Below are 12,279 nucleotides of genomic sequence, written 5' to 3' on the forward strand. Positions count from 1 at the left end.
TGCTTACAATTAAAAATAGAATCCACCACCTCTTTAAGATAAAGTAGAAGGGGATAATTCATGATTATGAGACCAAAAGAACTGCATCATTGCATAATACTTTCATTGCGAAAGTATTGTGGCCACAATACTTTCTTAAAGCCCATAGTGATGTTTTCAAAGGTCATTCTGAAGATATTCTGTTAATCATCATGTCTGACACATGAAATTGAAAAATACTCATTACCAGTTGACTGAAATGCCATATTTTGTGTTGATGTTAATCTCATCAAGAAAAACGCATGGATAGTTCTCCTGAAAGTCTGTTTCTTCTTGAATTTATTGGCTTTTTTTAAAAAGTGACTATAGTTTTTATCCATAAAACTTAAAGTCCCACAACATTGGCTTGAATTAAAGCACAGCTTGATGTCTGAATGCAATGCTGACAAACATCATGTACCCCTGATCTTGTAGTTCAAATACATTTTGTGAATAGGCAAATATATATATGTATATATATACACAGTATATATATGTAACTGCAGCAATTCTAACCATAGTTTTCAGTTTACGTTGCGCATACAGGCTGTCAGCATTAAATACAAAAAGCTAGGCTTGCAAAGAGATTAGGTAGCACTGAGTGTAGAGGTAATAAACAAAAGATATTTATAGTGTTAGTTAAACAATACAGTGAGTGAAATGTAACTTCTGTGAAGGAAGATACAAAATAGTCAGTGACATGATTATAACATAAATGAGTACACCGTATACTACACTGTAACCAACAGTAGCTTTGTTATTGTTAAACGGCATGAATGTAGTGTTGCTGTTGGGAATCAAATGTGCCACACAAAATGTTATTGAAAAATTCCCACAGAGCATAAAGGTGCTCTTGATCCCCACCACCGATTTAATCCAATATCTAATAAAGTTCTCAGCTGTGCACACCTGGCAGTTACATACATTTGAGACATTGAGGGGTATTTCAGCAGAAAGAAAATAAACTTGACAGGTCCAAAACATCAAATACTGGATTATTTTTGGTTTTTCAGACATTATTAGCTGTGTTAGAGTCAGCAGACCTTTCCACAGAGTGAATTTTCAGTGTGTGCTATGCAACATTTGACCATGAAATTGGAATTAATAGAATTCATGAGCAAAGACTGAAAACAAACTCTCTACACTTACAATAACATGAGGTGTGAGAGCTTCACAGACGCTACCATAAAATGAATGGAATGCCATCTGCCATTAAGCTGAATAAACAGCAGCAAGTCATTGGCTGTGTTTTGTTTGTTTTGTAGGTTTAAAACACTAAAGCAATGGTTTTGTTTTTGTGCTAAAATACAGAATGTGTGCAGAACATATTTGGCAATGTTACTTTCACTGAAAACAAGCAAACAAGAGTGTAAACAAAAAAGTGGAACAACAAATTGAAAACATTCCACGGTACATTTCTCCAATTATGGACCCTTTATCAAGGTCTTCTAGGTAACGGTTGGTATAACTGCTGTACTGTGGGTATATTCATGGAAGGAAAGAAACGAAGTACATTGCTTTGTGTGTATACTGGTGCGATTAGCTACCCACAGCGGTCATGTTCCACTGCAACCGGCTCAAATGGTGGAAGTCTTAGAGAAGAAGGCATTTCTTTGACTTCTTAGGGGCAGGTAAAGGGCAGAGAACAGCCCGAATCGCCTCGTCAAACACAGTTTTAAGGCCACGCTGAGTCAAAGCTGAGCACTCCAGATACTTGACAGCAACTGAGGGAAGAGCACAGACAAGACCGGTGGTTTAACACATTTAATACACATCAATATTTCAACACAAAACATCAGAGACAGTTTAAGGTCATAAGACGGGCTGTTACCAATGTCTTTGGCCATTGCCAGTCCTTGAGGATAGGTAATCGGGGCAAGTTTCTTCTCCCTCAGCTTCTCTATGGTGTCCTTTTCATCTCTAAGATCCAGCTTGGTGCCCACCAAGAGGATGGGAGTGGTGGGACAATGGTGGTTCACCTCAGGGTGCCACTGCACAGAGAACACGAGACAGAGATGAGAGATTTAAGCAAGCTATAGATACACTAATAAGCAGGTAAATGCATAACAAACGATGTTTGAACAGAGAAAATAGTCAATTTAAAATACAATCCGATTTAGACTTATCTCTTTCAACTCAGTTGTTGGTCTCTTAAAACTCAAGAAGGCACAATATCTGACACTTTAGTGGAGCTGCAATTGACGATTATTTTCATAATCGATGAATCTGTCAATTATTTTCTCGATTAATTGAGTAATCATTTGGTGCATTAAATATCAGAAAATGTTAAATAACGTTGATCAGTGTTTGTCAAACCGGAAATTAGGATTTTCTCAAATGTCTTGTTTTGTCCACAAACCAAAATTATTTCTTTGTTATATGGAGCAAATAAACCAGGAAATGTTCACATTTAAGAAGCTAAAACCATCAGAAATCTTGTTTTTATCATGAAAAAAGCTTCAAACCGATTAATTGATTATCAATTATGCACCCACCATCTAATTATTTACCGTTTGTGTCTGCTTTTAGTATGAGCAAGCTGAAAAGACAATACTATGAATGGTGAAAATGAACTGAAGCTGTAAAACAAAAGGCACACATGGATTTTAAATATATGTGGGCATTTGTGTCATTGACTTGCCACTGCCTTTATAAATGAAATGATTGGACCTGCTTTCAAGTCTGTTAAGTTGTTCAGCCAGTTACTATGAAAATGTCATCAAGTAGCAAGGGTCCAGTGACAGAGAAACTTACAGGGAAAACCACAGGGAAACCATTCCACTTTCCATTAGGAATAGTACCATAATACCTAGCCCTAACTGTTCCATTTAAGTACATTTCCCTTGGGGTACCAGAGTAATGGTACGGCTTGGGTAGGCACTCGGCTGATTGGGCAACAGAAAACATCCCTCCCTCAGTCTTTTCTCATACAAAGCTTGAAGTCTTGTTGAGAAAAAAAGCCACAAACTGAGCAGAAAAAACGAGCTGCTGGATGTCCTCTGCTGTGGTCTGTTGTGCCTTGTTCGATGTTGCTAGATATTTTGCTGAGTTTTGTCCAATGAAGCAGAAGCTCACAACATGAACAAAGAAGGATTTTTAGGATTGTTAAGTAATTTTAACTGATCTACAATTCGGCACTGTTCGGTTTGATTTCTGTCCACCCGTCTCCGGAGTACAGCCTCCTACTCCACAGACTACAGCGGCAGCGGTCTGTGATGCCGCACACGATCGCCGGCTCTGTTCCTAAATACACCACTCCACTTTAAAAGACTCCTGTTAAATATAGAGGTTTCCCTGGTAGTTGTTGGAGATTATCCCACGTTTTTAGGATTCTTATAAAAACACTACAAAGTGGTTTCTAACTTTCCCTGACAACTCAGAAAATAATATTATTATTAGTTTGGTACACATCAGCGCCACCTACCAACAAGTTCAGCGCATCTTAACAGCAGACCAAAGTAAATAAATAGTTTTTGGTATTGAGTGATAAATACAATAACATTCTAATTGTATAATTTATGCTTAAACGTGAGGAAAAAAACACTTTAGTCACAGGGGTGAAAATAGGTCATAATGCAGAAAACAATTAGAATTTTTAGCAGAAACTTAATTTTCTCTGGTGGAAAAACCAGATAAAACACAAAAATGTATCTTTATCATCATGCACTAAACAGACCGTCACTGTAAATGCATTTACAGCCTTCCACTATGTCACACACACAGGTACCGCATCAACTCACCTTGGCACGGACGTTTTCAAAAGAAGCTGGACTCACAAGTGAAAAGCAGATGAGGAACACATCCTGAAAAGAACGCAAACAAACAATGCAATCAGTGTCCATTACAATTAATTACTGTTAGGAACAGAAGAAAGAATCTCTTCCTACTATTCATGTCACATGAAGGCGTGGTGTTTTTCTTTCTCTCAAATTTGCTCATTCATTTTAAGCACCTTGTTTTTTCAAGTGGATTATGTAAGGGCAGTGCCAGCATCAAAACATACTCCCAGGGCAAATGGCATATGTTAAATAGAAGGGTAGGTTACATTATAATACAGCATTGTCAAACAGTTATTCATTGTACCGTCTGAGGGTAGGAAAGTGGGCGGAGTCTGTCGTAATCTTCCTGTCCTGCTGTATCCCAAAGGCCCAGGTTTACAGGCTTCCCATCAACCATAACATTGGCAGAATAGTTGTCGAACCTGACAGAAGGGATGATGTGAGAATAAGACGTGTTCAATATAAACAGTTTAAAAAATACAGACATGCCACAGTAAATAAAAAAAGATTTATGGAGCTTCCATGCCTCTTTGGTTCCCAACTCATTGACTCTTAAATCCCGTTCTGGCCAACCCAGAAACTTGTTTATTAACTGACAGGCTAAGCCAGTCCATGTAGACTAATTAGACAGATACAGAACAACACTTTCCACGGCTGATTATAACCCGTTTTACAAGCAAAAGAGCCATTTAAAAAACACCTGAAAAGCAAGATGTCAACTTAAAAATGCAACAAGAAACTGGGTGGAGACAAGCAATGGGTTGATAGTCTTGACCGAGTTCTTGTCTGACATAGATAGATGAATAATTCAGATACTCACACTGTGGGGATGTACTCTCCAGGAAAGGCATTGGTGGTATAGCTGATGAGCAGGCAGGTCTTACCCACAGCTCTGAATGGAGAGTGAAAATGTTAGCGTTAGTATTTTCACCCCAGAGATGGATTAAGCCGTTCTGAATACACACAGACATAGTTCCGTTTTTATACAACTGGACTTTTGGGGTTGAATGTCCAGTATTAGTTTCCCCAACATCCATCATGTTCAGATTCATTATTTTGGCTAATCTGTGATCCAGAACCCAAAGATCCCAAGTAACACAAAAAAACAGCAAATGTTTATATTTGATTTTTTTTTTTTTTTTTTTATGTAAAGTGCCTTTTACCACTAATACATTCTGTTAATTTTTGCCAACCTGAAAACAAAATTGCTTCAGCTATCTTCACACCATTAAAAAACCCTTGATCTTCCCTTACTTACTTCCCTTACACTATCCTGTTTTTGAAAGATATGCTTGCACACAAGATCAATAGAGTGGCAATATACAACTTAAATGCTGTACTATTTAGTGCAAATCTCATCCATGCTGTAGTTCCCTTTGCTCAAATTAAATATAAACTTAAAAGAGTCATAGTTCCATCGGTGACTCTGCTGCTGTGGTATTCACCACACCCTAACCAATATAACTGAGTCAATCTCCCATATACATCAGAAAGTGAGTTTATGCTCATATTTCAATCTTTTACCAATCTTAAACTGTTGCAGGCAAAGCAAACATGTAGCATGTGGAATTTATGCATAACATATGTACCTCACACCAACAATATGAAACAAGAACTTAACTCTACACCATCCCAAACGGAAAAATACCATTTTAAATTCTGAAAATTGTTTGCAGATGACCACAACCATTCATCAAAACTTGATGCTATTGTTTCCCCACCTCAAAGCCAGCAATCTATCATGGCTGACCAGAACGTAATAAAAGTCTCGTCAGCTATGGCCCACCGCCACCTACAGTACAAGAGATACGCTCAAGTGTTAATATGATGAATATAAAATATTATGTTTAACACACAGTAAGTAATTTCTGTCAATGTGGGTCTCAAAATTAAAATAATAGCAAAATACCTACTTTAATGATGTTTAAAAACAGTGTAGAATTGTGGGAATCAATGCAGTAATGTGCAGCAAATACTGTAGCAATGACCTGTCGTGATCCATTAGTGAAAAACACACTCAATAAAATGAAAAAGACAACACACTAGTAGTACAGCATATATCCCTCCTCACTCAAGTGTTTCATAGGGAGTTACCCCAGACGTTATAGCAAAAACAGGTTACATTATTACATTGTTAATATAAAAGGCGATCAAAATGAAACAGTTTGTTACCTTGAATAGAATCATGCATTTCTAGGGCAGTCGTTTCAATTTTTGATATATCCAAGCAGAAATGTTACATTCTAATCTTTAAACTAACGTTTTTAAAAACAATTTATTTATACATGTCCGAAATCTGGGTATGCTTAGCAGAAAATGAAAGAGGGGACAGAAAGATTGTTTTTAATAAAACCATGTTGTTGGAATGGAAAAAAAAAATGTTTTCCCCCCAGTGGATCTGGATATGCTTCTCACTTCTGGTTCTATGTTAGCAGTGAATCCAAATCAGAAAGTCATTAACACCATTATTTCAAATATTTGTTAATTTATCAAAGGTTACAACATTGCTGCAGTATTCAACCTTATTGCATATTGCAATTTTACCAAATATAAAAGGAATAAAATATATTTAAATACACACACAAACTCAGGTTCAGAACAAGGGTAGGTGTGAGTGTGAGAGTGGATGGTTGTTTGCCTCTATGTGGCTCTTTGATGGAGTGGCTACCTGTTCAATGTGTGCCTCGCTTTTTGCCCTATGTCAGCTGAGATTGGGGCCAGCTTGTGTGGTCCTCATGTGGATAAAGTGGTAGAAGATGAGTGAGTGAGTATGGAGTTGTATAGGGTATTGCAGTGGAGACAATTAAATGAGATAACGTCATTCAAAGTGACCACATTTTACGGTGATTTTAAATTGATAACACAGCCAAAGAAAACTAAAAACTGTTATGTGTTGATGTTTAATGACCTCTCACTGCCCATATTTTGGGAATCACTTCCTCAATAGACCAATGAGTAACTAGTGACACATTTAAACAAAGGTCTAAAGGGACAGATAACCTAACCTGTGGTGCCAGAATGACTAATCCAAGTGTGAGGAAAACCAATGTAAATGTTTAACCAACCACTTGCATACTCATTGTTTTATAAGGCTATATACACACACATATAAATATATATATATATATGTGTATATATATATATATATATATACACACACACACATAAACATATATACGTATATGTGTGTGTGTATATATATAGATAGATAGATATATACATACACACATATATATGTATACACATCAGTACAGTTAGGTGTACCAATAACGAAGGGCGTGTGTGTGTGTGTATGAAAGATACAACACGTAACATACGCAGGTAACGTTAAATAAATCTGCAGCAAAACCCCTTAACTTTGGCCAGTCTCGTGACATCTCTTTCAGCTTCTGTTCCATTTCATCATTTTTGTTTTAAAAACGAACACAAACTAACAGTGTACTCACCCGTCTCCGACAACGACACACTTTATGGCTTGCATTGCGGCGCAGGAATGAGGAATGCTAAGTTAGCCCAGAGCTCCAGCAGCTAACCTTAGCTCGTACGTCTGGTTTTCTTTGTCCGGGTTTGCTCGCTGCTGCTCAAACGTCCCAAACAACGTCTTTTTTTTACCGGCCAATAGTTTCACAGTGGAGCTTCTGGGACGTGGAAGAGCTTTTTAACAAACTTATATTAACTTATCCGGAAGTTTTAACCTAAGTTTGCTCAGAAATCCCCTCTCAACACGCCCATGCTTTCAGAGGCTCACCGGGAAGTCCTGGAGCAAAACAGCGGCCACCACCCCGAAGTGAAAAAATGAAGCTCGACACCACAACCCTGTGTTCACCGAAGATGACACGCCCACTGAGGCGTCCTCAGAGCAAACACTGGGGTTTTTAATTAAGTGAACGTAATCATGTATACATGAGTTAGGTTTTCTTTTTGTGTTATGATTTTAAATGAATATCCCAACTCAGCCGGTCAAAATAAATAATTGGAAATAGAGAGCAGGACGGACTAGTTAAAGTGTGACACGGAAAGTGGAACTGAAGTCAGCTCAATAAAACTCCTAGATGCTTTCGTTCCCCGAATTAGACTTACAGGCAATATACCGTCAACAACAACAACGATACTACTACTACTAAATTTACATTAAATGTTGTATTAGAAATGAGATGGTACACTAAGAGTTAGCCAAACCATACCTTGACAATAAGATACATTTGTCGAATAAACCAGTGGGTGTGGCTTCATATGCCTCCTATTACCTAATGAAACCATACGTGATACATGGTCCATGATACCAATAATATCATGATACAATGATCCTGTGATAATCGATTTATTTCAAGACAATCATATGGTGATACATCACAATATCTGTCTAACTGAACAAAACAAAATGAAAAAGAACTGAACTGAAAAAGCATTTGATGTTAATTGGTCTGAATGAAAATGTAGTCATTAAATCATCAATTTATACTTTCATTCAATGTGAATATGAAGATAAATAAGTTAAAAAGTATAATGTAAATACAATGTACAGCAAAAATATACAATGTATAATATAAACAGTGTAAAATGACAGTTTTTTTCATGTGTGCTTCTGGGATGGCTCCTGTATAGAGTCAAGTGATTTATATCCAATTACTTTTTATTGTGAACCTTGTTGTGCTTTGGAGTCCTTTTATTTGTGTTGTAATAAAGTGTAAATTTAATTCATTCATTAATTCTGTGTGTATGTGTAATATTCACATTTACTCGATGAGTTGTGTGAGGTTTATGTTTTCATCTATTGTTCCATGTTTATTCAAAAGGAACAGATCATATTAAGGAAAAGCTGTGTGTGTATACATACACACATAAATAGACACATGGTAAATATGACCATAGAATACAAACATTATTTTTAAATATTACACACACAAAAACACAAAACGATACAAAATGCAAATGATAACCTGAGAGTCTAAACTCAGGGCGAAAATGACTCTGAAGTTTGACTTCCATGTGTCACACCGTCATTCATCCGGGTGAGTATCGGCAGAGAGGAGCTGTCGGGGTGGAGCACAACATCACACAAACCAACACAGCAGTCGTAGACAGTGTTGAAGGAGAAAATGGAGCCCGGAGGTGGACAGCAATAGAAACATGACATTTCACACGTCAATCTCCGCTTCTGTGTCTTGTGCTCCTCATCACTCCCTGACCTAGCAGCCACCGTAGAGAGCGCCGGGGCAGACCTCGCCTTTATGGCGGGTCTGACTCACTTGGTGCTCCGGTTTTCGGGCTCCGCCGGTCGCTCTTACGGAGTGTTTTCCAAAGGCTTGACGAGGACTTTGTTGATATTTTTCGATCTGGCATGGCGACTGCGAATCAGATTCCCTTATATCTACCTCGTAGCCTCGATGATGTTTAATGTCAGATTACAGGTAATTATGAACACTTCTCCTTCCTCAACTGAAAGGCAGTGAGGAAATATTAGTTATGAATGTAAATAGATGTGAATTATACATAACAGACCAAACTGCCTACTCTCTTCTGCTTATCGACTTTTTTTTCCTTTGTATAATGACGTTGCATATTTTGCTTGTTTCGCTGTATTTACTGTACTCTTCTGTTGCTACGTCTGTGTTTATGTTTGTACATTTGTTGTACATACCAAACTAGTGAGTCAAAAATGTGTCTTCTCCTTAGTATTAATACAACTAAGGTTCAGTATTTATCAATGTAATGTTTATGCACATTTTGAGACACACTACAACATTGTTTTGCCTCAGATGTGTGAAAGGTTCTTTGTTTAACACATGTTTGTTTTGTTCTGTCCATAAAGGAGTTTACAAACTACAGTTGCCTTTCAGTTTCATCCAGGAGCAAAACCTTGTCTGAAAAGAAAAGTTATCTGACCTGTATGTCAAAAGTAGTGATATTGTTTGAACAATCAAAGAGTTAATACAAGGAAATGGCAACTGGAGATTTTTAACTGACACTTCTTTTAGTGCGTCTGCGTCTGTTTACATAACTAACTGACTACTCTCTTTTATTGTTTACATCTGAACAGTCAAATCTACAGTATTTCAAAAAATGCTAATGTATATTGATCAGCGCTTCCCAAACCTGGAGGTAAAACAATGTTCTCAGATGTCTTCTTTTGTCGACAAAAGTTTTAATGACTTATTTGTTAAATGGAGCAATGAAACCAAAAAATATTCACATTTATGAAGCTGAAAAATCAGAGAAACCCCCCCCCCCCCACGATTCATCGATTATCAAAATAGCTGACGAATAATTTAGTAATCAATTAATTGTTACAGCTCTATAATTGGCTGATACAATTGTAGCTGGTGATTTTTATGTGGAGCAACTAATTCAGTAAGTGGGTTTCATATAGTTACGCCTCCAAATTGTACATGCATGTAAAAAAAACTGTGCTTTGGTTGCTGCTCATTAATTGTTTGCCAGGAGTAGATAACCGAGCCTCATCTCTTCACAGGTCCACATCGAAATCCACTGACCTGTCGCGACGTTTGGAGTCAAAACAAAAAGTTGTGTGCCATGTTTGAGTCCTGGCTGACGCTGGATAGGGATGTTAATGCCACACATTGGTGTGGCAGTGCAATAATGTGACAGCTTGCTGTGTGGTCAGCTGTCTTCACATGAGCTCAAGCACAGAGGGAGAAGAACAGTGAGCTTGAGGTCAAGTCAGCGGTGGCGTGTGAGGGCGGAGGGAAAAGATGATTCACGACCTTTGTAACTCGCCACCTAAGATCCGGGAGCGTCTCATCCTCTCTGTGAATGTGTCGGGTCAAGGTCAGATTAAGACACTGCCTTATCGCTGGATGGCGACGACTGCTGGTGTGGATTGTAACTGTGTCGCTTCTGCTCATTGTGTCTGACGTGTGTGCTCGGCATGAAGAGCTCTCAGACACAAAACTGGAACAATTTCATTTTATTTAAAAACACTTTATATAACACTTTGTCTGAAGCTAAAGTTTGCTGGATCAGCGGTACAGTTTGTTTTTTTTGGTGAAAAAACAATCATTACAACTGTTGCACTGGGAATTTATAGTCTGTCAATACGTGCAGTCTCAAAGGGAACGACTGCATGTCTTCTTTGTGGTTGTACACACACTTATGTTTCATCACCGGCACTGGAAAAATTAAAAAAATGGTCCCGTCAGAATTGTTATTTATGTAGCTGCATTTGTTGCATATGTTTATTTCTGAGTTAAATGTCTATGTTGGCCTTTGAAATGACCGAACTGAAGGATAAGGATGATTGAATTAAAAAAAGAAGAAGTAATAAATAAATGAAATCACTATTCTCAGATTTTTGTTTCTTCAGAGCTTGACATTTATCCCTTAATGCAATTTTATCTCTGAACATAAAAGCATCACATTATGGAAAACCCCTTCCCTCTTACTTTTATTTGTCTGTCGTACTTTAATCACTGGTGATGTGTTTAGTGTTTTTAAAAAGAAAAAAACAGATCAGAGGCAACAATAATATCAATCAATATTACTGTACTGTTTCTCTATTTCTTTATTACATTTCTCTATTTTTTTATGTGATGAAAAAGACTTACTGGAGAAGTGCTTGAATTTGACCTTGGCAAAGGTGTATGAACCTTGTCTTTATTTGCTTATCAAAGTATAGATTTTTTTTAATCATAAAGGGTAGAAGTGAGAGAAGCACCTCATATCTATCAGATTTATTAAACCTTGTATTTACAGGGGTTACATACAGTATATCCAGAGGTGGAAATTAGAGTTGTATCTTGCTTACTTGTAATCTTTTATGTCATTTTTTCTTATAGCTACTTTTTAAATAAAAAAAATGTTTAAATATCACATTTAAAAAAAAACGAAAAAAAACTCAAGAAAAGAAAATGTCAGCCTCACATTGACTGCTCGTTGCCCTGGAAACCACTGCAGTAAATAATGAACAAGAAAACAATTTGAAACATTTGAATTTGTTATTTTTTGCATTTAGAGATATCCACTGCCCTCCTATTGTTAAAAAGTAACGAATATACTTAAATTAACAACTTTTACTTAAATAAATTTACTTCAAACTTAAAGGAAAAAGGATTCCCACCCCCCCATATAACCACACATTTTTCTTCTATCACATTGAGTCCACAAGCTTCGAACATTTCTCCAAAGTTTAATTGTTTAAGCAAAATAATGGCCATGTAATGTGTAATCTGTCAAAGTCATTGAACATTGGATAACGATTGAATTTCAGTTACATTAAAATCTAAAATTGGTGAAGCATTTCCCTGGAAGAGCCTTCGGTTATTAGTTAGTAACTAAATGAATTGTCAACTATTTTAATGATCGATTCATGAAGCTTATTATTTCATTATTGCTTGTTGAAATCATTAAAACTGAATCACTTTGATTTGTGGAAACAAAACAAGAAGATTCAAGAACATCATCATTTCCAGGTTTGTAAACACTGATCGACATTTTTCAACATTTTCTGACACTTTACGCACCT

General features: G+C 36.9%; 2 protein-coding genes across 2 annotated transcripts; one reads left to right on the forward strand and one right to left on the reverse strand.

Annotated features, from left to right (window-relative positions):
- Positions 1-301: 301 nt before the first annotated feature.
- On the reverse strand, positions 302-7,746 carry LOC131475099 (ras-related C3 botulinum toxin substrate 1-like). The gene is made up of 6 exons (XM_058652964.1): positions 7,244-7,746; positions 4,618-4,689; positions 4,102-4,219; positions 3,759-3,821; positions 1,850-2,009; positions 302-1,742 (listed from the first exon to the last, which is right to left on the reverse strand). Exons 1-6 carry the CDS (start codon positions 7,276-7,278, stop codon positions 1,612-1,614), a joined length of 579 nt encoding a protein of 192 aa, XP_058508947.1. The 5' UTR covers positions 7,279-7,746; the 3' UTR covers positions 302-1,611.
- Positions 7,747-8,816: 1,070 nt separating this feature from the next.
- On the forward strand, positions 8,817-11,098 carry LOC131475487 (small integral membrane protein 10-like protein 2A). Its single transcript, XM_058653653.1, has 2 exons — positions 8,817-9,208; positions 10,270-11,098. The coding sequence occupies exons 1-2, from the start codon at positions 9,029-9,031 to the stop codon at positions 10,288-10,290; spliced, it is 201 nt and encodes a 66-aa protein (XP_058509636.1). The 5' UTR covers positions 8,817-9,028; the 3' UTR covers positions 10,291-11,098.
- The last annotated feature ends 1,181 nt before the right edge of the window (positions 11,099-12,279 follow it).

The sequence above is a fragment of the Solea solea genome, chromosome 16 (assembly GCF_958295425.1).
Source record: "Solea solea chromosome 16, fSolSol10.1, whole genome shotgun sequence".
In the NCBI taxonomy this organism is placed as follows: domain Eukaryota; kingdom Metazoa; phylum Chordata; class Actinopteri; order Pleuronectiformes; family Soleidae; genus Solea; species Solea solea.

Bases quoted from the DNA above. Each gene is read 5' to 3' on its own strand.
- LOC131475099 (XM_058652964.1), bottom strand. From the start codon at position 7,278: ATGCAAGCCATAAAGTGTGTCGTTGTCGGAGACGG. The intron at 4,690-7,243 runs GTGAGTACACTG...CTCTCCATTCAG, and splicing joins TGTGTCGTTGTCGGAGACGG to AGCTGTGGGTAAGACCTGCC. The intron at 3,822-4,101 runs GTACAATGAATA...CGTTCTTTTCAG, and splicing joins CACTTTCCTACCCTCAGACG to GATGTGTTCCTCATCTGCTT.
- LOC131475487 (XM_058653653.1), top strand. From the start codon at position 9,029: ATGGCGGGTCTGACTCACTTGGTGCTCCGGTTTTCGGGCTCCGCCGGT. The intron at 9,209-10,269 runs GTAATTATGAAC...ATCTCTTCACAG, and splicing joins TGTTTAATGTCAGATTACAG to GTCCACATCGAAATCCACTG.